General features: G+C 47.6%; 2 protein-coding genes across 7 annotated transcripts; both read right to left on the bottom strand.

Moving 5' to 3' along the window:
• Positions 1–277: 277 nt before the first annotated feature.
• Positions 278–16,366, bottom strand: LOC105045775 (uncharacterized). 2 transcript variants are annotated; one of them, XM_073258513.1, is made up of 3 exons: positions 14,758–16,366; positions 14,161–14,624; positions 278–668 (listed from the first exon to the last, which is right to left on the bottom strand). In XM_073258513.1, the coding sequence occupies exons 1-3, from the start codon at positions 14,890–14,892 to the stop codon at positions 452–454; spliced, it is 816 nt and encodes a 271-aa protein (XP_073114614.1). In that variant the 5' UTR covers positions 14,893–16,366; the 3' UTR covers positions 278–451. The 2 variants fall into 2 exon arrangements, with proteins under 2 accessions (XP_073114614.1, XP_019705946.1); XM_019850387.3 differs by having other exon boundaries at positions 278–671; positions 14,758–16,309.
• A 1,169-nt stretch (positions 16,367–17,535) lies between these two features.
• Positions 17,536–24,657, bottom strand: LOC105045778 (CDP-diacylglycerol--glycerol-3-phosphate 3-phosphatidyltransferase 2). Of its 5 annotated transcripts, none has more exons than XM_029264810.2 (7): positions 24,108–24,656; positions 22,083–22,180; positions 21,947–21,997; positions 21,693–21,806; positions 21,542–21,598; positions 21,340–21,425; positions 17,536–17,673 (listed from the first exon to the last, which is right to left on the bottom strand). In XM_029264810.2, exons 1-7 carry the CDS (start codon positions 24,502–24,504, stop codon positions 17,646–17,648), a joined length of 831 nt encoding a protein of 276 aa, XP_029120643.1. In that variant the 5' UTR covers positions 24,505–24,656; the 3' UTR covers positions 17,536–17,645. The 5 variants fall into 5 exon arrangements, with proteins under 5 accessions (XP_029120643.1, XP_073114612.1, XP_073114613.1 ...); XM_073258511.1 differs by lacking the exon at positions 17,536–17,673 and adding an exon at positions 17,906–18,886; XM_073258512.1 differs by lacking the exon at positions 17,536–17,673 and adding an exon at positions 17,906–18,886 and having other exon boundaries at positions 24,104–24,364.
• Between the last annotated feature and the right edge of the window lie 266 nt (positions 24,658–24,923).

The raw sequence follows: 24,923 nt of genomic DNA, 5'->3' as shown, positions 1-24,923 counted from the left end.
TTTAATCATCCTGTATGCTTCCACCCATTATCTTTTTAAAATCTCAATTAATTTCACTTCACAAATTCTCATTATTGAATATTTTTTGTTATTTTTTTTTTTGGGTAAACAATAATTTTTGTTATTCAAAAAGATGGACTACACACACTTTCATTATTGGAATTTGGATTGGGTGCAGCAATCCAATGCCACACCGAAAAATTTTTCCATTTGAGGACACAGGAACTAGTTCACATTATGAAGCTTAAGAAAATTATATGAGCCGCATACTGAGAAATTTACATGAGAAGTTGGATGATAAATTATATTGTTTAATTATTACATCAACAAATAGAGCACACCGAACAAAACAAAGCCTTTTCTGGAACCGCTAATATGGTTGTTCCATCACTCTCTACATGTCTACTGGCACCTGCGGCATTGCAAAGTATCCCATGGGCATGTGGTTTCACTAACCATACAACTCCATGGGGAGGCTATCAGCAGGTATTCTCCTGATTGAGTTCTGCAATTGCTCCTTGACATGTCTGAGGGAAGCAAGAACTTTCTCCACGTCATTGCCGACCGACATTTTGCTGTCTCTTGAACTGGGCCACATGCTTACAGGAACCAAAGCTAGTGAATTCTCCACAGATTCAGTCTGAGTCACTGCACCATGGCGTTCTTCACTGCTAATTGATGTTGCAGAGCAGTTAGCTTGATGAGTTTATGTCAAAAGAAACCCCAAAAAATGAATAAACGTGAGAGAGAGAGAGAGAGAGGGAGGGGTTAAACTGGAGTTTTTCTTTCGTATACTGCCGAAATCAATCACTTACAAAGTAAGAATTTCACTAAAACAGGTGAGAAAAACTAAGCAGTGTCAATTTACTTTGTGAGAGGTCAGTATCACTGTGCTTTAAAATAGTAACATGCACGGTGTAGTCTAATGAGATTGAAGAATACTTTCCGTTTCTTAAATTTTATTGCGATCATTGAAGATGCTTGCTCTATTGCAGGTAGCTAGTACGTTTATTTAATATTGCTATATAGGCTACAGTTTTTCCTTTTTTATTTTTTATTTACACAATCTTTAGCAAGTATTCATAAACTTGATGGTATATATGTCATTGAGTCTCAAGAAATTTTGATTGGGACTACTTTTGGTTGCACAATACATCACTAAATCAGAATCAGATGACCAAGATAGTCCTAGAAAACCATAACCAAGATGGTCTCTCAAAGATATATCTTGTTGGGGAATACCCACCGACCGACCGACCGATGGCCGGAGGGACCGACCGACCGGCCGACCGATGGTCGGAGGGGCCGACCGACCGACTGACGGCCGGAGGGACCGACCGACAGGCGGAGGGACCGACCGACCGACTGACGGCCGGAGGGACCGACCGACCGACTGACAGCCAGAAGCGACCGACTGACGAACGCCATCACAGGTCAATTAAAGGCCCATCACCGACTGAGGATGTGTCGGACGTACCTTTCCCGACCAACTGAACCCGAAGGTCTGATGGCCGACTCACGTAAGACTCGCCGACCAACAGAGGGGCCCGACGCCTCTCAGCTGGCCACCGACCTAGGGTCGGTCGACTCTTCCAATCGCCGTACAGCCGCCAGAGCTTGTCAGTTCTGACAGCAACATGCGGCACGGCCACCTAGGGGCATTGTCCCGTCGAGGGCATTGTCAACCCTAGTGATTTGACGGCCCCACGGTGATATGACACTTTCACGGCGACTCTGACAGTCTACAGTGAGTTGACAATTCCTCAATTGTTCGCGCCATTAATGACGGCGCCATACCGTGCTCCACTATATAAACTGGGGAAGGCAACAGTGCAAAGGATCTCTCCACTTCTCGACTTTGAATCCACAGGCTCGCTCCTCTCTCTCTCTCGATTGAGCTCTCTGTCTTCATTTCACTGTTGCCCAGTCTCCTCTCTGACTTGACCGTCGGAGGGTCCCCGCCGGAGCCGCCTCCGGTCAGTGTGGACTTCCTTTTTTGCAGGCGCTCGTTTCCCGACGATCAGGCGACGAGGGGATTGGCCGCAACAGATTGGCACGCCAGGTAGGGGAAACGATGACAAAGATAAGAGCCCAGCGATCGAGGATCACCGGGTCGGTGAGGCGCTCTTTCCGCCGGGAAGAGGCCTCCCCGCCACCCTCAGCGGCGGAGCCCAGCTCTCCACACCCCGCGGTGACCACGGAGGCGCAGATCGCGGCCATCGTACGGCAGATGACCGTACTGACGGACGCGGTCAAGAGCCTCCAGCAATAACCGACGGTCCATCCGATGCCCTCCAGGAGCAGCCGCCGACGTCCACGCCGATCCCCGTCGCCTCCGCGCGAGCGCCCTCAACAGCGCTCCCACGGAGAGGAGGAGGGACGGCCATGGCGCGATGACCGACGGTCCCAGCAGCCCTCTCCTTCCCTGTTGGAACGGGCGAGGAAGGAGAAGCGACCACGAACACCGTCCGCCTCCCTGTCAGAATCTTCTGGAGACTCCACTCCTGGGGTTTCCCAGCACCGACGGACGGACAACTACGAGCGCAGGTTCAAGAAAATCGATCGTCGGCTTACGCAGTTGCAGGTGGACGGCCAGAAGTCTTCGAACGACGTCGACTTCCAAACCGCCCAACCTCTCTCCCGACTAGTTCTTGACGAACCGATTCCCAGTCGGTTCAAGATGCCGCACGTGGAGCCATACGACGGCTCCACCGACCCGATCGACCACCTTGAGAGCTACAAAGCTCTCATGACGATCCAAGGGGCAACCGACGCTCTTTTTTGTATCGGCTTCCCCGCCACACTCCGCAAGGCTGCCAGGGCCTGGTACTCCGATCTTCGATCGGGAAGTATCCACTCCTTCGGACAGCTTGAGCACTCCTTCATGGCCCACTTCAGCACCAGCCGGAAGCCGCCGCGAACGTCGGATAGTCTTTTCTCCCTCAAACAGGGAGAGAATGAGACGCTCCGACACTTCGTGGCGCGATTCAACACGGCCACGCTTGAGGTCCGGGACCTCAACGAAGACATGGCTATCTCAGCCATGAAACGGGGGCTGACGGCGTCCCGATTCACCTACTCTCTGGACAAGATCCTCCCCCGAACGTACGCCGAGCTACTAGAGCGCGTATATAAGTACATGCGCGCGGATGAAGGAGCTTCCGACCGATGCTTGGCCGACCCCAGAGGCCCGAAGGAGAAGCGGAGGAAGGGTCGGGAACCCGCCGAACCCAGCAGGCCCCCGACTGATAGTCGGGTCTCGCCACCCCGACGAATCCAAAAGTCACCCCGGCAGTAGACTCCAAGGCCGACACGCCCCAGGTATGACTCCTACACTCCTCTCTCCGCTCCTCGTGCGCAAATTCTAATGGAGATCGAGGGGGAAGAATACCTGCGACGGCCCCCGCCTTTGAAGGCAAAAGGCCTCGACCGTCGGAAGTACTGCCGATTTCACCGAGGCCACGGCCACAACACCGAGCAGTGCATCCAGCTTAAGGATAAGATTGAAGCCCTCATCCGCCGGGGGTATCTCGGCAAATTTCGGAAGAACCCGCCGACCCAACCAGTTGCCGATCGACGACCCCGACCGACTGAAGAAGCGGCGACTAATCAGCCGACGGCCGGAGTCATCAATATGATCTCCAAGCGGCTGGGCCCGAGGACGTCTGCGGGAGGGGAGCCGACGAAAAAGCCGCGCCCGGACGACGTAATCACTTTTACGGAGGAAGACGTTCGGGGCATCCAAACTCCCCACGACGATGCTGTTGTTGTTTCGGCAACAATAGCAAATTATGATGTAAAAAGAATTTTTGTTGATAATGAAAGTTCGACCAATGTTTTGTTTTACTCGACCTTCTCCCGGATGTAACTGTCAACCGACCGACTTAAGAGGGTCTCTATGCCCTTGATCGGCTTTGCCAGGGACGCTGTCATGACGGAAGGAGAAATTATCCTGCCTGTGACGGCCGGCACCGAACCACGATAAAGCACGATCCACTTAACTTTTGTGGTCGTCCAAGTGCCTTCGGCCTACAACGCCATACTTGGACGACCCGGACTGAACGCCCTCAAGGCAGTCGTCTCGATGTACCATCTCTTCATTCGGTTCCCGACCAAAAATGGGGTCGGGGAGATGCGTGGGGATCAACAGCTCGTCCGACGATGCTTCCAGATCTCCGCTCAAAACGACGAGTTGAAGGGCTCCCTGACGATCGACAAGCTGGACCAACGGGAGGAGGAAGAACGGGGATTGCCGGCCGAGCAGCTCGTGGCGATCCCGATAGCGGAGAATCCTGATCGGAAGGTATGGGTCGGGTCTCAACTGCCCGACCCCGAACGACGACGACTGACGGAGCTGCTGACGGCCAATGCCGACATATTTGCTTGGTCGGCAGCCGATATGTCGGGCATCCCCCCAGAGACGATAACCCACCGACTCAACATCGACCCGACGATGAGGTCGGTGAAGCAGAAGAAAAGGTCCTTCGCTCCAGAGAGACAGAGGGCCATCGACGAAGAAGTGGACAAGCTACTCGAAGCGGGCTTCATCCGAGAATCCACGTATCCCGATTGGCTCGCCAATGTTGTCATGGTCAAAAAAGCCAACGGGAAGTGGAAGATTTGCATCGACTATACCGACTTGAACCGAGCCTGCCCAAAGGATAGCTTTCCATTTCCAAAGATCGACCAGCTGGTGGACGCGACGTCCGGATTTCGACTGCTCAGCTTCATGGACGCCTTCGTCGGATACAACCAGATCCGGATGGCGCCTGAAGACAAGGAGCATACCGCCTTCGTGACTCCCAAGGGCCTCTACTGTTATCGGGTGATGCCCTTCGGACTGAAGAACGCCGGTGCCACCTACCAGCGACTTGTCAATAAGGTCTTTAAAGACCAGATCGGGCGCAACATGGAGGTGTACGTGGATGACATGCTGGTGAAAAGTGCGCAGATCCCGGATCATGTTCGGGATCTCGAAGAGACCTTCCACACCCTACGACAACACCGAATGAAGCTCAACCCGACCAAGTGCGCTTTTGGGGTGACCTCAGGGAAGTTCCTCGGATTCCTCATTTCTCAGAGAGGGATTGAGGCCAACCCTGAGAAAATAAAGGCAATCCTCGACATGCGTCATCCGAACACCAAGAAGGAGGTCCAACAGCTGAACGAAAAAATCGTCGCTCTTAGCCGATTCATTTCTCGATCAGCTGAAAGGTGCCTTCCGTTTTTCAAAACTTTGCGCCAGGCAAATAGTTTTTCTTGGTCGGATGAGTGCCAACGGGCCTTCGAAGACCTGAAGAAGTACTTGGCTTCCCCGCCGCTGCCCGTAAAGCCGCAGGTCGGGGAGACCTTGTATCTCTACTTGGCCACATCTTCTGAGGCGATCAGTTCGGTGCTTGTCCGAGAAAATGAGAATCGAACCCATCAGCCTATCTACTACATCAGCAAGGTGCTCCACGGCGCCGAAGTCAGATATTCAGAGATGGAAAAGATGATTTTCACCCTGACCGTCTCCGCGCAACGACTCCGTCCATACTTTCAGGCTCATGCCATAGTGGTGCTCACCAACCAGCCCCTGAGGGCGATATTGCACCGACCGGATACATCTGGACGACTGGCAAAGTAGGCGATGAAGCTCAGCGAGTTCGACATTCAGTACCGACCGCGGCCCGCCTTGAAGGCTCAGGTCTTGGCCGACTTCATCGCCGAGTGCCCGACAACCGACCAAGGGTCGGGAGCTGAAGACCCGGGACGAGACGCGGTCTCCGAGCCAGATCCGGTCTCCACCTGGGTACTGCACATCGACGGGGCTTCAAACACTCAGGGGAGCGGGGCCGGGCTCCTGCTCACGAATTCAGATGGGGTGGTCACCGAGTACGCCCTCCGATTCGACTTCAAGGCCTCCAACAACCAAGCCGGGTACGAAGCACTCCTCGCTGGCTTGAGGATGGCGAGGGAACTGGGCGTCGACAGCCTCCGGGCATTCTCCGACTCTCAGCTGATCGTGGGACAGGTCAAGGGCGAATTCGAGGCACGAGATCCGACCATGGTCAAATACCTTCAGAAAGTGAAGGACCTCGTAGCACGCCTCAGGTATTTTGAAATTTTCCACATCCCTAGGTCGGAGAACGCCCGTGCCGATGCACTCTCCAGACTGGCGACTTCGGCCTTCGACTCTTTGGGTCGGACGTTCGTGGAGAACCTCGAGCAGCCGAGCATCGATCGGGTCGAAGAAGTACAGCAGCTAACGGTCGAACCAAGTTGGATGGACCCGATCGTTCGGTATCTGACCGTCGGGATCGGCCCCGAGGATCCCGCGGAGGCCAAGCGGCTCCGATGGTCGGCCTCCCAATATGTGATCATGGACGGCCGACTCTACAAAAGGTCGTTCTCCCTCCCCTTGCTAAGGTGCTTGGGACCAACCGACGCCGACTACGCTCTCCGAGAGGTGCACGAAGGAATTTGCGGGAATCACTTGGGGGGCAAGTCCCTGGCCTACAAAGTCCTGCGATAGGGTTACTATTGGCCTACCATGAGGAAGGACGCGGTCGAGTTGGTCCGGAGGTGCGAACCTTGTCAGAAGTACGCCAACATTCAACACCAACCAGCCAGCCAAATTGCTCCTATTGTTGCTCCATGGCCCTTCACTCAGTGGGGGGTCGATATTCTCGACCCTTTTCCTCCAGCATCGGGTCAAAGAAAGTTCATAGTTGTCGCCATCGACTACTTCACCAAGTGGGTGGAGGCCGAACCCTTGGCGCAGATCACCGAGCGAAAGATGGAGGACTTTATCCAAAAATCCATCATCTTCAGGTTCGGGTTGCCGCATACTATCATCACCGACAATGGGCGGCAATTCGAGAACCAAAACTTCCGAGACTTCTGCACCAGGTTCCACATCACGTACCGACTGACTTCAGTCGGGCACCCACAGTCCAACGGCGAAGTCGAGGTGACCAACCGGACCTTACTCCACGGACTCAAGACCCGACTAAATGAAGCCAAAGGCCTCTGGGTCGACGAGCTAGGCTCCGTTCTGTGGGCTTACCGAACGACCCCCCGCGTTCCGATCGGAGAGTCGCCTTTCAGCTTGGCCTATGGAACGGAGGCAATGATCCCGCTCGAGATTGGACTGCCGTCTTCAAGGGTCGAGCGGTATCAAGAATCAGACAACTCCGAGTGTCGGAGGGCCGACCTAGACCTCCTCTCCGAACTACGAGACGAGGCTCAAATTCGCATGGCTTCGTACCGACAGAAGGTTGCTCGGTATTACAATGCCAAGGTCAGGCCAAAGCTCTTCAGGCCTGGCGACTTGGTCCTGAGAAAAGTAGAGGTCTCGAAGCCCCTGGATCAAGGGAAGTTGGCTCCAAATTGGGAAGGGCCCTACAAGGTAGCAGACACCTATGGTCCGAGAGCCTACCGACTGGAGACCCTTGAAGGGAAACCCATTTTTCGAACTTGGAACGCCGACAACTTGAAGTTGTATTACCAATGAACTTTATACTTGACCAGTTGGAATACAAATCCGATTTGAAATCTCGGAGTTTTAACTCTTCGACTAACGATCGGCGCTCACCAAGCCCAAGCCCCGACATACCGACTTGGACTTGGTATCCGCCTGAAACCGACGACCTTATCGTCGGTAGCGCATCGGACTCTTACAAGGACCGATGCATCCAGATGAACGGGAGTCGACACTCCTTCGACGGTCGACGATACATCGGACCTTTACAAGGATCGATATATTTATATTTACGGGAGTTGACACTCCTTCGACGGTCGACGATACATCGGACCCTTACGAGGACCGATATATTTATATTGACGGAAGTTGATACTCCTTCGACGGTCGACGATACATCGGACTCTTACAAGGACCGATGCATCCATATGGACGGGAGTTACACTCCTTCGACCTTCGACGACACATCGGACTCTTACGAGGGCCGATGCATCTATATTGACGGGAGTTGACACTCCTTCTACGGTCGAACTTTCGGACCAGACCATCGGCTAACACGCCGATCGGGCCCCGACCAAAGAAAGGCAAAATGCCTGCACGACCGACGTCGCGACTCCCGACCGAGCTACGACCGGTCGAAGGATATTCGGCTTACCACCGTCTATCGCACAATGCGACCTCAGTCGCATTCACGACTCACCGACCGGGCTACGGCCGGTCGGAAGATATTTTGCTTACCACCGTATATCGCGAGGCGCAGTAAGTATACCCGACACAAGGGTATCGGGGTCTGACTTATCGGTGCTCCCTCGACTGAATGCGCCGGACGACATTCGACTGAACGCGTCAGAGGAGACCCGACTACCAAACCTTCACCACGGTCGGTCGGCTCCCGACTCAACAGACGCGTCCGACTGACGATCTTGACTATCAAAGGCCGATCCAAAGTCGGAACTTACTCTACCTTCGTGGCGGCACGAGTTGCCGAACGTCCTAACCGACCTATGTGAGTTAGCGACTTACGAAGACATTCAACAATACACAAGAAGAAGACCGAGCAGAGGAAAAAGTAAAGGAAGTTTTCATTCAAAGTCAAAAGAAAGTTTACAAAGTCGGGTCGAAGCCCGATTACAAGTATTCCAAAAAAGAAAAAGACAAAAGAAACCAAAGTCGGCAAGGCCCGATCATCCTTCTGAGTCGATCTCCTCGACCGACGGGAGATCGGGGATGACCGGTGTGTCGACCGTGATCGGCGCTGGGTCGACGGCCGAAGCAGAATCGTCGGTCGGTGGGAGGCTGGCAGTCGGCTCTACATGCTCCGGGATGGCTTCCTCCGCTACGGCGACGCCTCCCGATGGCTGGTCGGCCATCTCCTCGGTGGCTTGCTCCTCGGCCCCCGACGGGACGATGCTACTGATGTCCAACTCCGGGTATGAGGCATGGACCGCATCCCGACCGTCCTCGTACCCCACCCGGTACGACGCGAAGCCCGACTCGAGCATCTCCTCCCGGTACTGGTCGGTGGCCCGGAAGTCCTCCACCGCCCGACTGGCCGACTCCTTCGCCGACCTTGCTTCTTCTTCCGCCCGGCCGAGCGAGTCCTTTGCCGACTCTGCTTCTGCCTTCGCTATGTCGGCGTCGGCCTGGGCGATCAACAAGTCCTCCTCGGCTCTGGCGAGCCTCTCCAGGCTGACCCGAAGCTGCTCACGCTCGCCTTGAAGTTCGGCGGCAACGCCATCCCGCTCGCACCGCAGATGATGCACGGTCCGGCCCTTGCGCTTGGCTTCTTTTTTGGCCGACCTTAGCTCGGACCCGAGCCGGGAGACTTCATCTATCAACTTGGCCTCCCGGTCGGCCGACTGCTTCAAGTGGTCGACCAGCATTGCTTTGTCGGCTTCGACCGCCGCCGACCTCTCCTTCCAAGCCGCCCGGACGTTCCCGAACCTCCGGTATCTGGCTTCAAGCTCCGACATGGTGTAGATCAGCTGCCGACACAAGTGTTTCGTTAGAAAAACAAAGTGACGAAAATACTAAGGAAAAAGGATGCGGAACAAGGCTTACCTCGACCATGGTCGGGTAGAACGACGACAGCATCTCGATCACTTGCCGAGACCTCAACGCCTCCACGTCGGCAGGGAGGAGGATTCCCTGGCACAACCTCCTGGCCAGGTTGTGGTCGGCCAACGCCGACGCCCCTTCGGGGAACTGTGCGCTGGGCGGCACAGTGCGACTCCCCGACCTTGTTTCGTCCGTGGGGTCCATCGGGGCCTTCCCTCGATCGGTCGCCCCGACCGACGGAACCGGCAGCAAGGGGATGCTCGAGGTTGAACCAGCACCCCCCGTTGCGGCCACAGACGCCGCCGGATGATGTTCGATTTCCCGAACGTCATCCGGCTCCACCGCCACCGGTGAGGCCGCCGATGTTCCTTCGGCCGCTTCTTCCACCGACCTCTCCTCCGCATGCGCTACCGGAGCCGCGAGTGCTATGACCGGCTCCGATTGATCGGTCGCCGATGCTTCGACGGTCAGCGCCGCTGGAGTAGGCTTCTTCGGAGGACGCGAAGGTCCTGCCCCCGATGCTGGCCTCTTCCTTGCTGTAAATTGCCGAATCTCGACGTCGGTCGGCCGCATTCTCGGAGGTGTCCCTGCGACACCGACAGAAGTGTTAATCAAAGAGCCACCAAAGGGCCGAATGAAAAGAGGACCAGGGGATCGGGCGATACCTAGTCGGGGGACCAAGCTCAAGCCGGCGTCATAGAGAGCTTGTTCGGTAACAAGCTCCCTCTGCTTCGGGACCGACATATCTTTGAGCCAGTGGAAGTCCTCCCGGTCGTCCGCCTCCACCCGGCTGTTGTCATTTGCTTCAGTTCGGGGCACGCCCCAGTGCGAAGGGAAGCCCCAAAGAGATGGAGATGATACAAAGAAAAACTGGTTCTTCCACCCATGGATGGACGATGGAAGACCAGTGATGAAAGAAAGACTCTTCCGGGGGTTGAAGAGCCACCACCCTCGGGCCTTAGGGTGGGGTCGGAGCACAAAAAAGACCCGGAAGAGCGAAATACGAGGGTTGGTCGGCAAAAGCTGACACAACAACGCGAAGCTGATTATCAGTCGGACAGAGTTCGGCGCCAATTGCGCCGGACAAAGTCCGTAATAATTCAGCAGATTCCGGACGAACTCCAAAATCGGAAGCCGAAGACCCGCGCGAAGGTCTTCGACATACAACGCCAGTTGGCCGGGCGGAGGGTTGTTGACCCGACCGCCGGCCTCTGGGGCGGAGAGTTGAAACTGCTCCAGGATGCGATACTGCTCCCGAAGCCGATCAACGTTCGGCCCCGAAAGCGAGGAAACCTCAACTTTCGGAGTCGACCGGAAGTCGTCGGTCGGATTTCCCGATCGGGCTCCCCGAGTCGGATTTCCGACCATGACACCAGAACCGAACAAGAAGAGGAAGAAGCGAAGGGGAAGAAGAAGCAAAGAGGAAGAAGAAGCAAAGAGGAAGAAGAAGAAGAGGAAGGGAAGACCACGAACCGGCAATGAACCCTTCTGGAAGCAGGAGGAAAGGCTCTGCCCGCGACGACTGAGAAATCGCCCGGACAGAGTTTCTGCAGCAAAACGTCAGTGATGAAGTCCTGGGTCCGGATGGTCCTATATATATAGGGCCGTCCGACGGCCGAGATGCCTCCGCGCCGACCGAAGCCCCACGGATGTCCGACACGTGGCGACTTCTGGGCCCTTCCTTCGGTCGGATGATTCGGCGTGCCCATCCCGGGACGGCCGCACCGCCCATATTAAATGCGGGGGGCGCCAGCCCAACCACCTCCGACACGTGGCAAACGGGGCCGCGGTTCCGTATTAAAGCGCCCGCGCCGATTCGCGTTTCCGATGGGACGCCTGGCAGCGCCCCGCGCTCCCAGAATCGGTGCTGAGCGACGGTCTGCATTCCCCAGAAGCCGCCGGATATCCGATCGTCTGACACCGAATCATCCGGCACCCGACCTCCTGACGCCGACGTGACGTCTGACGACGACAAGACGTGACGTCTGACACCTGACGCCGACGTATGACACCTGACACCGACGTGACATCTGACACCGACTAGACGTCTGACGCCAGCGAATCGCTCGACATTCATGAGACGTCTGACATCGTATCAACCAGCGGTACGGTCGAAATTTGGCATACGACGAATCCACTCTTTTTCGCTCAGTGTTGCTGCCCAAATAAAGGCATCGGCCAGCTCACCGTCCGACTCAGGAGTGGAGGGGGCAACTGTTGGGGAATATCCACCGACCGACCGACCGATGGCCGGAGGGACCGACCGACCGGCCGACCGATGGCCGGAGGGGCCGACCGACCGACTGACGGCCGGAGGGACCGACCGACCGACAGGCGGAGGGACCAACCGACCGACTGACGGTCGGAGGGACCGACCGACCGACTGACAGCCAGAAGTGACCGACTGACGGACGCCATCACCGGCCAATTAACGGCCCATCATCGACTGAGGATGTGTCGGACGTACCTTTCCCGACCAACTGAACCCAGAGGTCTGATGGCCGACTCACGTAAGACTCGCCGACCAACAGAGGGGCCCGACGCCTCTCAGCTGGCCACCGACCTAGGGTCGGTCGACTCCTCCAATCGCCGTACAGCCGCCAGAGCTTGTCAGTTCTGACAGCAACATGCGGCACGGCCACCTAGGGGCATTGTCCCGCCGAGGGCATTGTCAACCCTAGTGATTTGATGGCCCCACGGCGATATGACACTTTCACGGCGACTCTGACAGTCTACAGTGAGTTGACAATTCCTCAATTGTCCGCGCCATTAATGACGGCGCCATACCGTGCTCCACTATATAAACCGGGGAAGGCAACAGTGCAAAGGATCTCTCCACTTCTCGACTTTGAATCCATAGGCTCGTTCCTCTCTCTCTCTCTCTCGATTGAGCTCTCTGTCTTCATTTCACTATTGCGCAGTCTCCTCTCTGACTTGACCGTCGGAGGGTCTCCGCCGGAGCCGCCTCCGGTCAGTGTGGACTTCCTTTTTTGCAGGCGCTCATTTTTCGACGATCAGACGACGAGGAGATTGGCCGCAACATATCTAAACAAAGTTAATTTCCTGAACCAAAGCAATGCCCGACAAAAAGCTAGAAAAGCACCAAAATAGAATGTGGGTGTCACTAGAATATCAGGTAGTTTCAGTTCTTCCTCAAGAAGAAATTAGTTTCAGCTCCCTTGACTACAAAAAGACAGCGAAATGCATGTTCGTGCATGCACAACAATCATGTACTTTGGGTTTGCAAATTTTCATAAGTTGCAGATTGGAAAGAAATTTTTGTGAGATTTGATAATCCACAAAATGCTGTGAGCAAGAAACATATTATGAGACAAAACACATAAGAAGCTGGAAAAAAAAAAAAGCCTCAGTACATGGGACCAGATGCACTAATGGAAGTAGGTTGCAGCAATTATTTTGTCCATACCTCACTGTGACCATCTCCTCAACAAAATCTCATCAGCATCTCTTCTTACAACTCATAGCATCATAGAAAGACATATGGATACTCGTGGTGAATAATAAAAACACAACTCTAACTGACACTTTACATCTTTTCCACCCAGCTTCTTGACAAGTAAGACATTACAACTTTTAACAAGTCTAAATTACCAACATGCCATGAACCCATTACTTGTCAAAGAACCCAAGGTAAACTTTTAACGAGATGATCCCTTTCTATCAAAAAAAAAGAGAACCTTTTAACGAGATGATAGGGCACATAGAGCTGGCCGAAAAATCTTTTACTTAATGCATTTTGGCATGCCAAAGCAGGTTATCTAAGCAGAGGTAACCTTATGCTTTCTTAGAAGATGTAGATGTTCGAGCATGACAAAACAGAACCTATATAGTCTAAGAATAACTATATATAGAGAATTGAAACTCAATGACAATACTAGAAGTTGAAAGAGAACCTTAACTCTCAATCGGGCCACCAGAACTTTAGAAGCACTGGAAGTGAACCAAGAACACCAAATCTTTTTTTTTTTTTTTAATTGTTTGAGAAGAGAAGGCATGAAGCTCCTATTGCAGCCCTCAGTGGGCTATTAAAGGACTTTTTTTTGATGAAAGGGCTACTAAAGGACTTAAGATGGAAACAGAGGTACAGCCAATCACTTTGACACTATATTTTGCATATACTGGTGTAAGTAATCCATTGATCATGAATTCAGTTCTCTCGTCTTCCTTTACCTGAAGCATGCTTCAAACATATAATTTTTGCCAAATGAAGCTAATTTTGCTAAAAATCCAAAATTCAACCCAATTTTAAGCAAATGATCACTATTTCCATTCTCCCCAATAAAGTCTAGCTTCAGCATCATCGAGATGATGATAGAGCTCTTCCAGAGTTACAATGCGAAAGTCATAGTACCTTTTGGGTTAACAGGTATCAAATATTAATTAACAACTACCACAAATAATGCAACTTGAAGGACAATGAAACAAAGTCTGACCACATCAATTGCATATCTTGTGTGCGATTCATCTAACATATTGCAACATCCTAGAGCGAATCCTACCTTAAAATTTTCATGGCAATGGTTTGAATTATGAGGCACGAGGGAAAATAATGGAACGAAGAAGCCACATTCATGGTCAAAGATATTATCCACATGCTAAGTCTCTTAGATAAAACATACCTCACATCAACCATAATTAACTCATGGAGGTGAAGGTTGCCAGATGATTTGCCATTCTCTTGGTGATGAGTTCCTCCCTTGCTATCAGAATGCATGGTGCCAACCGAAATCCAGCTCCCTTCTTGTGAAACCAGCTGAAGGTGGAAATCAGCCGATGAATTGCCAGAACAAACATCTCCACCAAGATCCTCTGAGCCCGAAAGCCCCTGCGCTGTCTCTACCTCTCCCCTTGTGTTACATTGTCCAGCATCCAGTGGCCGGTCATCGGGCTTCGATCCTTTGGATCTCCGGAAACCCAAGAAGCGTGCAGGTGATGAGCTGGCGGAACTTTCAGAAAGACTCAGTTGGCTTGGAACATCCCGGAGCTTCAGGGATTCCAGCTTCTTCAATGCAAACTCGAGCCTTTTCTCAGCTCTGTTCCTGCTCTTGATCTCTACATCCAGTTGCTTTTCTAGCTCTGCCAGCTGAGGAAAGACAAAGTTTGAAACCGGTTAAACAACCACAACAACAACAACAACAACAACAAAAAGCCAGTGATGTCTCAAAGAAGTGGCAGACACTAAAATGTCTTGCAAGTGGGGAGCAAGTATTGCAGACCTTTTTGGCCATGAGATCAACCTCAGCCTTGGCAACCTTGGAAGCCACTCTCTCTGCAAGCAGTCTCCCCCTCAAGCAATCCACAGTCCTTAACCCATCATCCTCCTCTCCTTCTCCCATCATTTCTCCTCTCATATCAACTCACCACCACTCTCCTTTCTGTGTCCCTGTGACCCCCTTTTCTCCTCCGAGAAACTCCAACCCGTCCATCCCTCCAAGTCGCATTTAATTTTTCCAGCAAGGGGTGGTTAAAGCCTTGAAAACTACACAGTTATATAAAGGAAACTTTGGTCACTGCTCTAGTCGAGGGTTTGGTCTCCATATTTATAAGGGTAGAGAGGCCAGAAATCGAGATCTAGAGGAATACGCCGCAAACTTAGAACTAGAAATCAAGGGAAACCCAGGCTTTGTAATTCACAAAAAATATTTTTTTAAAAAAAGGTCAAAAGGGATTAGTTAAAGACTTGAGTTGTTGGAGTCGGGCTATTAAAAAGTGATTATGTTCCCTTTTTTAATTCTTGATACTCCCGGCTCAATTTTAGCGACGGCGTTCTAACGGTCAAAATACCAAAGCCATTGAAGCACAAATCTCAGCTATAGCCTTCTAGGCTCATGGCAAGGCCTGAATGTTTTAATCTTGACTCAGCTGATGGCCATGATGACAAGTATAACCATCTGGTTTATTCACCTGAATGCCTAGTGGTATTTTAATGCTTCCATGCCAAATTATAATAATCTTTAAAACAGTTACTGCATTTATAGAATGCATTAGTTGGTGTAGGTATTTTGTTTCTTACATTCAGAAAGTGTCATGCTATATCGATCAAAAACTATGGTGGTAAAGCACCACAAAGTTCACATCAGACCAAGTCGGTTATGAAGATGATATTCTTCAACAGCATTTCATGGGAGTCACACTTACCTCATCACATTGATGGTTGTCATCATTTCTTTTTAATTTTATCATTCACCTTTTTCTCTTGGCCCGTATGATGGGAACAACATGTCATAGAAATGGGCCATCATGTGATGATGGGGCCTCGCCAGCCTTGGCTTGTACTCAAAGGCTTGAGGTATCACACACAGCATCAAAAAATGTCTTTCTTTTTTACTCTATAAAAGCTCCTTTAATCGTTGCTTTTACCTTCCGAAACTGCCACCATCCAGGTGCTATTTTATTCTTACTGGATTTCTCCTCTCTGGTATAGACTGGGACAGACATGCCCGCCATTGCTGATCTAACATAAGGAGCGATATGCCAAAGACCCATTTAGTATACTAAGAATTTATCAGTGAAGACTGTTGATCACAAACGCCTGATCAAGCTAAACAGTGTGAAATTTGATTTCATGTATAGTGAATGAAAAATATCATTGCAGGCTTTTCCCTAAGAGATTATACAGTCTGATCCTTTTCTCGTTGCAAGGTATCAGGTATACAGTCTGATCATTTTCTTGGTGCAAGATATTGTAAGAACATTGTAGAAGTTATAAACATTTTTTTTATGGTAAACCATGCATAATAGCTTTTGCTTTTCAGTTCTACATGACAATCAATAGTTGACCGGCCGTTTTCTTATTTAAAATCTGAATTGCTTGTCACATAAACTAATAGCTGTTCCAAAGACCTACTTAATAACACATAATGCTAAATTTTAACTTAAACAGTCAATTCTTATTAAAAAAAATACCATATATTATGTACTTTAACAATTCATCCATACTTATTCATACATCTAATAGTCTGATCTGCAGCTTCTGCTTTCGAATGAATTAAGAGTACAGACTATTCAAGTCTGTTTTGATGACCATTTGAATACATGGTTCAGACACAGTGCCATTTATGCATCATAAAATGACCTTTAATTTTCAACACAATAACACCGGTATTCTAGAGCAGTTACTAAGCTGAGTTAATTACAAGGCAATTTTCTGAGTTATGAGCCACAACTTTTACTAAATGAAATGAATCAGCCACTACCGACAACAATTAGCAAACCAACCACAAATTTTAAAAGGACTCTGCAAGCGGGGGAAATCCTTATGAAGGGTGACAGTATGTATTCATTGCCAAACCTGCAAGCAACATTCTCGACTACCCCAAAAAGAAAGAAAGAGCGGCAAAAACTTTTCATACACATGAAATTAAAAAAGTTTAATAGATGGAAAGCCCTCAGCATCCCTGTCTGACAATAAAATCATTGTATGAACAGCAAAGACAAAAAAGGAGCACGACAGAACAAAATATTGCAAAATTACAAATTTCAAGCTCATATAGTTGATTCTGAATTAGCTAAATGGGGTTATAGAGTTATAGTGTTCTACTTGGACAAAGAGAGGAAGCACCATTAGCTGATAAAAACTAGTGAATGCCATAGTCCACCAATAGAATCGGCTATCACCTGCCACCTACCACAATCACTTATGGTTGGCATGTGACATTTTGACCATTTTCCTTTGAGTGCTCACCAAAAACCAATATGGCAATATCATTGTTGGAAGGAAAGGAGCTTCTAAACCTGCAAGGAGAAAAACTGCATCTGCAGATGCAAATATGTTTTCACAAGATCTTAACAGGAAGCATATCCCCATCAAATCTAAAAGGAAGTTTAATAATGTATCAATTCCCCATCCATCAAGCAGATTCAAATTTAAGTTATAAACTAGATGCTCCATATTTTCTCTACCTTTTCGACATCCTCCCGAGAATTTTAATAATGATCCATGTTCACTTTTCTTTAAGTAACCTTTTAAACTCCTGTTATGCTCTGTTAGCATTCCTGTCAACATCTGTACAATGTCATGTTCATCGACTTAACAACATCCATCTTGGTCATCCACGCATGGTTCTACATGGTGCAGGCTTCGGCCCTTCAAATTGATCATTTTCTATTTCAGCAAGTGAGACACACCAGCTCTATTACAACTTGGGTAAATACCAGTGTTAAAAGGTGTTTGCCATCCACTAGAATGCAGAAAGCAAATCAATCTGTTCAACATTCTTAAACAACTAGAAACCAGAGAAAGAAGTTTGTCAATTTGATCATATCGACTGCTAAGCCCTGTCCAAACTCAAAATTGGCGCAACAAAAAGATGCTCTAAAGAGGCAAATTATTGAGCATTACAGCACCAAATAAATCCATCAATGTAAATTAGCAAGCCACATCTAATTTAAAATTATTGCATGAAGAACAATGTTCATCAAGTACTAAAATGTTGCCAAAGTGTAGAATTTAACAACAACGACAAGTACAACAACAGGAAGCAAACTGGAAGTGGCTAAGAAAGAAGATCACCGAACTCTTTACCAATTAAAGTTTTCACCTTTTCTCCATCAACCCACAATAAGCCTCAACACCTCCCCTCTGAGCTCGGCCACCGTTGCGGCATCCACCTCCTCTTCCAACACCGAAAACCATCTCTCCCTATAGTTATTCGGCTCGCCCTCCCGAAACCAATCGCATACCACCCTCGCAATCGTCATCACATACAAACCGCAGTCATAACCATTGTTCTGCTGCGGCGTGAAGCCTTCGACATAACGAGCGTCGTCGCCATCTCCAACGAACCCCTTCACCGCCTCAAACAGCGTCTCGGCATGCCACCGGTTCATCCCTTGGCTGCTATCGTGGTGCACGAACTCGTTGGTCGCTCTATAGTACACCAGGAGACTCCAGTGCGTCCCGCCATCGGCGGCCGTCACGTCGCTGTTATTGTTGACGGTGAAAAGGACCAGATCTCTTTGGGGGAGTTCGAGAGGGGTGACGGCTTCGGAGAGGGAGACTGGATCGGGGCAGTTGGAGAGCCAGAAGGAGATGGAGGGCGGGACGAGGAGGACCGGGTGGGGTGGGGAGAGGTGGGCGAAGTAGAACTCGATGAGGCGATCGTTGATGTAGTAGGGACCGTGGAGGATGTCGAGGTCGGATCTTCGGAGGACGACATCGCCGTAGCTGAGGATCTTGTCGTCGGCCCTGGATCTGGAGGGAGGCATTTGGTCGAACGAATGGTGGGTTTGATGGGGTAAGAGTGGTGGAGAATGATTCGGCGCTGCGGTACGATGTTCCGAAGCAGAGATTTCCAGCGCCGACGAGGAGTTTGGTGAGTGGGGCCCGCGAACCCGATGTCCAACCTAGACTCGATCCGAACCCCCACAAAATATCCCTTTTATTATATATTTATAAATATATACAATTTGTATACTTTTTAATTAAAAACAAAAAATAATTTCTTCTTAAAAATTTTGTCCATGTCATTGTCTAAGCAATCATCAAGTACTTATTGTTCATTATTTAATTTTTATATCATGTATTGGATATTTTATTGATAAATTTAAGATTTAGTCTGATTAACTCTTCAAAATATAATAGCTCATATGAAATGATATGGTTAAATCTGATCCTTCTTGGACTTGCAGTGGCGAGCGTCTTATGTATTGAGAATTTTTTTTGACCCAACCTCCACCCGACTCAAAACTAATATATATTTTCATTACCTAAAAGCAAACCAGAACCTCCAGAACCTGATTTGATCTTTCAATGGATCCAGTACAGATTTGGGTTTGGTAAAACCTGAACCCAACCTGATAGCACTATAAGTGGTGAGTAGCGAAGAAAATTGGAGAGTAGGAATGAGAGCCAGAAGCAAAGTTGACGCAGCAGACATTTACTTTATAAAAGCCTTGAGCCAAGCTTAGTTACAAACTTGCCTTAAGTTTGGCATATACCAGGGTGAAGCAAAGCTCTTGTGAGTCCACCATCAAGCAAAGCCAACGTTTTCACTTATTCAATTTATTAATTTATTTGTTTTGAGTCAAGAACTGTATAAGCTTGCCTGGTTGCTGAACTTCAAAATGGGGCTTGAGCTCAACTTGTTTCTAAACTGAGAAAATAACTGGGGGGAAAAACAAGGACAAGAATATTGTTAAACCATGCCCAAGTTGTTCAATGATAGTTCATTTGCGATCTGGTGACATCCCATTGTAAAAGATTAGTTTGATTTCACCATATATGCTATAATTTGATGTCTCCAGAGATAATTGTCTCATTTCTTTTTCACTTTCTATGTCCAGCGTATTTGAACAATCTTAAGCAATAAATTGTCATAAAAAGATTTTACTTCATATATAAAAGTTTAAAACAAAGGATAAGTACAAGAAAAAAATTTGTTTAAAGAAAAAAAAAAAAAGACTTTCAGGTATATTTTTGATGTGATACTTTTTTCAAAAACAATGTCCTAGCAATGAGGGCCAGGTAGACAGAACATGACAGGCACCTACATGGTAAAATACTCGTTATTAAAAATCATAGAATTTTGCTCCAAAGTTCAACAGATACGCTGCAGAACAAAAGAGGATGCTGAAACAGAAGCAGTAGTGTGTCCAAAAGGATGCCAGGTTTTGCAAAGCTAGAGATCGATTCAAGACCACGCCATCATTAGTTTCATACAAAAACATGTGATCCTTAAATGACAATTTTATAAAATCTGAACAAATATTGCATTAGCAGTCTGAAATCAAGTCCTCATAAAACAACTTTTCCCGTCCAAAACATGTAGAAATAGTGTTCTGGCCAAATTCGACAGAGATATATCCACCACAAAATGAAAACAGAGAATTATATCTTCATCCAGAAATACTAAAACCAGGAAGCAAGTATGAAATAACGGACCAGACTTTGGAAAATGCTCTTACAAATCTTTGATCAATTGAGTTATGTAGTATTGTCGACTATCTGCTATTCATATTGTCATCTACCATAAAACCATCTGCTTACAATGCATCAGCATGTGCAAATTCAAACCAGTATTAATATTATCAACATGGATCTCATAGACTAATGTGACTATCTCCCTGCTTTATGACATTTGATTCAGATTTTCCTGCTTCTCTACCACTCTGAAGTTTGCTAAATCTCGATCTATAAATGTCCAACTGCATTCCTTTATAAATAAAATGAAACAACTGTGCCTCTTGCAACTGATGCAAGCCACCACTTATGAGTGGAACAAAATACTTCTTGAAATCTGATGATGGAATTATTGTCCAAGTCAAACTCCAGATATGCCCGGCCAGTACACAGTGAAGGCTAAAAATTGTTCCTTCTCCAAGAAGAATATTCAGTCCCATGTAAATGTAAACAAGTGGTATCTAATTAGTGAGTCAAACCATGAGCTCTGGACAAGAAAGCTTGTTCCTACCATTTCAGGAATCAACTAACATAAAAGTAAAGGAACAGAATCCATGCCCCTCTTGTTCTTTAATCAGATCCCAGAGTATCCATTTAATATTAGACATGACTACTGAAGTAATATCCTCCAGATTTTGCTCATGTACATGATTAGTGACCAAACAGAAAGAGCCGCGGATATATATAACAGAAGTACGCCAGAAGAAACAATAACATCTGATCCTGTTAGACTGTGCAATGTATTTAAAAGAAGAAGAAGAAGAAGAATAAAGGGTATCAGAATAAAACTGGGTAATGCAGAAAAAAAGGGCAACATAATAGAATACATTGAAACATATAATATGCAATGGCTAACATCATAGACCAAATTTAGTGTTGTAGAAAGAGAATGATGAACCTTGGGTCTCTGGTAGCAAGAAGGATACTTAGAGCAGTCATTTGCGCTGCTGTTTTCCATTTTCCCAGATTGCTGACCGCAACAGACTGACATGAGGCATCACAGGGCAATATTAAAAAATTTTAACTGAATAGCATATTTTGAAGTATTCTCACCATAAATGGATTGACAATTAGTCAAAGGAGAGAATCAGAAAAGCAACCTCAAGGGCCCTACTGCCTTGCGATGCAGCCCACTCTCTAACTGCTGACATTGTTATCTAGAAAGAGAAATATGAATGCTGAAATTAATTCATGATAAGTTGAAAAGAATACAACACTGCTACTGATAGAAAAAAAAAGACAGGTGCCTACCTCTCTACCTATAATGGCGATTGATGGTACCGTCAAAAGCCATGGTACATCAACAAATAAAGCAATATCCACAGGTTTTGTACACAATAACACTAATGTGGCAGCAACCATAAGCTGTGATCAAACATTTGAAAAGCTTGAATAAGACTCTTAAATTGTAAAATAAAAAATTTGACCTATAGCAATAATAGAAATTGCAGGGCCAACTAATATAATATCTATAATTATATACATATTCAAAAGAAAAGGGAAACCTTATCAGCTACAGGATCCAAGAAAGCACCAAAAGCCGTTCCTAGCCTCATCTGACAAATAGAAAAGACCAAAATAATGTCATTAAAGTATGCCAATGATTGATATATGCCCCTCTAGGAGTTAGAAACCACACACCTTTCGTGCAATATAACCATCTAGCCAGTCTGTGAATGCTGCAGCAAGAAAGATGATAGTTGTTGCAGTTGTTGCCCACCAGCCATTCATGTGATAAGCTAGTGAAGAAAAATGACATGTTAGCCTCAGCAGATGTGCAGACTCTAAAAATAACATAACAATCGAACTTACTCACAAAAAAAAAAAGGGGATTCATACCAAAATACAGTTGCCTTAGCACAGCATATGCAAGAAAAGATGATTTCTATTATATCACATTAGCAAAACAGAATGGACGTGACAAGCAATAAGATCACAAGGTTTTCACTTTTTTCTAGCGTTCTAAAACTACAATACATGCATGGGAAGCACTTTACTGGATCTACTAAAATAGAACTATAAAATATCGATTAGGAGAGTATGCATGCATGTAGATGCATATATATAAACATAAGGCAGGAACAAAGGCGATAATACAGTTTTAAAACTACAGCACAAGCACTGGAAGTACTTTATAGGATCTACTAAAATAGAACGATAAAATATAAATTGCGAGAGTGCACATGCATGTACATGCATAAGCATAAACATCAGCCAGGATTGAAAGGCTATAATACACTTATGATGCATTGGGAGGCTTGTACAAAATGGTGGAGTGATCAACAAGTCCTTTGTGTATGTGTGCCAGTGGGAAGGGTTTTGCTGAGTGCATAATCCAAAATACGGTTGGATGGTATGTTTTATGAGAGCATAATTGTAGAATGCTTTGACAATGCAACAATTGAAATGAACACTAACTAGGGTTTCATTGACTCATCTTTGTTTCTTGCAAAGTGCTTTGACATAATGTCTCATTACTTATGGTCTTGGCTTCTCTATAATACACTTATGATGCATTGGGAGGCTTGTACAAAATGGTGGAGTGATCAACAAGTACTTTGTGTATGTGTGCCAGTCGGAAGGGGTTTGCTGAGCGCATAATCCAAAATATGGTTGGATGGTATGTTTTATGAGAGCATAATTGTAGAATGCTTTGACAATGCAACAATTGAAATGAACACTAACTAGGGTTTCATTGACTCATCTTTGTTTCTTGCAAAGTGCTTTGACATAATGTCTCATTACTTATGGTCTTGGCTTCTCTATTAGGAGATGAACATCATCAGTACCTCATTCTTCCAGGGCATGTATATACCTTCAATTTCCAAATAATACACATTAAACCATCTCTTGTCTTCGCACATTCTGCTCCTTCCCCCCCCCCCCCCCCTTCATTGGCTTCCGGATCATAGGCAGGTTTATTCCTATCTCTCCAACTCTCACCATCTCTCCTTCCTTCTAAAGCCTACGTGCCATTTTGCTCATCATCAAAAATTAGATTATATGGTTGGCCAAGAAGAAAGATAAATAGAAGGAAATCTATGATCATAATAGTCCTTATAGCAGCATAAAATGGAAGGAGATCTATGATCATAATACTCCTTATATCAGCATAAAATGGAAGGAGATTTTATCGTTGCCTAAGAAGAAAGATAAAATGGAAAGAGATCTATGAACAAAATATTTCCTTATAGCAGCACAAAATATCAAAATTCCATCTCTTTTCTTTACCACGTCCAAGAGCCACACAGACTCTTGTGATCCCCCCCCCAAACCCCAAAAAAAAAAAAAAAATCTGACATTACAAACACCAAATATATCAACACAAACGCAGAGAAAATGAAAACCGGATTTTTTTCTAACATCATGAAAGAACGAGGCGATAAAATCATGGCAGCAAAAGATCAGGCACTTAAGAACAAAATAACAACACCAAGCATTCCAAAACAATAAGACAATATAGAAATATCTCTTCAAGAAGAAAAACACATATAGAAAAACAAGTCAAGTTGGCAACTTTGTGCAGTTCAACCGTCCAAGATTCCGCGTGCATACTCGAAACAGCCCAAAGATCAACTCTTTTTTTCTCCAAGAAAAATTTCAGATACATCCATAGAAACACAGAGAGAGAGAGACATTCAGAGAGAGAGATCAAATTAGACCTACTGCTCACGAGAACGGGAACCGCAACCACCCGGCCGAGCGTGAGAACCGTGGGCAAAGTTAGCAACTTGGGAGGACTTTGCTGGTGATTATAACCCCCATCCATCTCTGCTGCTCCTTCCTCGCCCAGGTACTGGTGGAGGGTACCCACTCCGTGCCGCTGGATCGCGCCAACGCCACCACCCACCACCTTGCCGTCTCCCGTCCTCCCTCCTCGTTTTCTTGCGCCCGCGCCCGCAAAGGGGCCGCGCCCAGATCCGAGCCCCATTCTCCACCAACCCCCTTCGCCCACGAACCGCGCCGCGACCGTAAATTCTCCTCCTTCGGCTATACTTGGATTTGCTAGGGCACCAGGATTCCTGGCTGTCCTCGGCGCCGCGAATGCGGGACTGGAGGGCATGTGCGAGGGTTTGGCGTGGGAATAAATAAAGGGAAGGGAGGGGCTGGGATGGGAGGTGGCGCATTTGGGAAGGTTTGAGGAGACGGGAGTAGGCCTCGTACCTGGGCGATGGAGGGCGATGCGTTGCGGCTTGTCGGTGATTTCGCTTCAATCGGACGCTAGGGCTTCTACGAATTGAAGTCGTATGGCATCTTCTACGACCAACCAAGTGTCGAATTTTCATAGGACCACGAAAATTATTTAGACCTCGTTTGTTTTTTTTTTTCCTCATTTTTTTTAAACAAAAACACAGCCGAGGTAGTAATATATTTGGTTATTCTCTTTGTATTTTTTTCAATAAATTTTATTAACTATAAAAAGATGAAAGAAAAAAAAAAAAACTCCTTCTGCTTCTTTTAAGTGGGTTCAGAGCTCGCGCT

This window comes from Elaeis guineensis, chromosome 5, assembly GCF_000442705.2.
Source record: "Elaeis guineensis isolate ETL-2024a chromosome 5, EG11, whole genome shotgun sequence".
Classification (NCBI taxonomy): domain Eukaryota; kingdom Viridiplantae; phylum Streptophyta; class Magnoliopsida; order Arecales; family Arecaceae; genus Elaeis; species Elaeis guineensis.
This window is presented reverse-complemented; position numbering and strand designations above follow the sequence as displayed.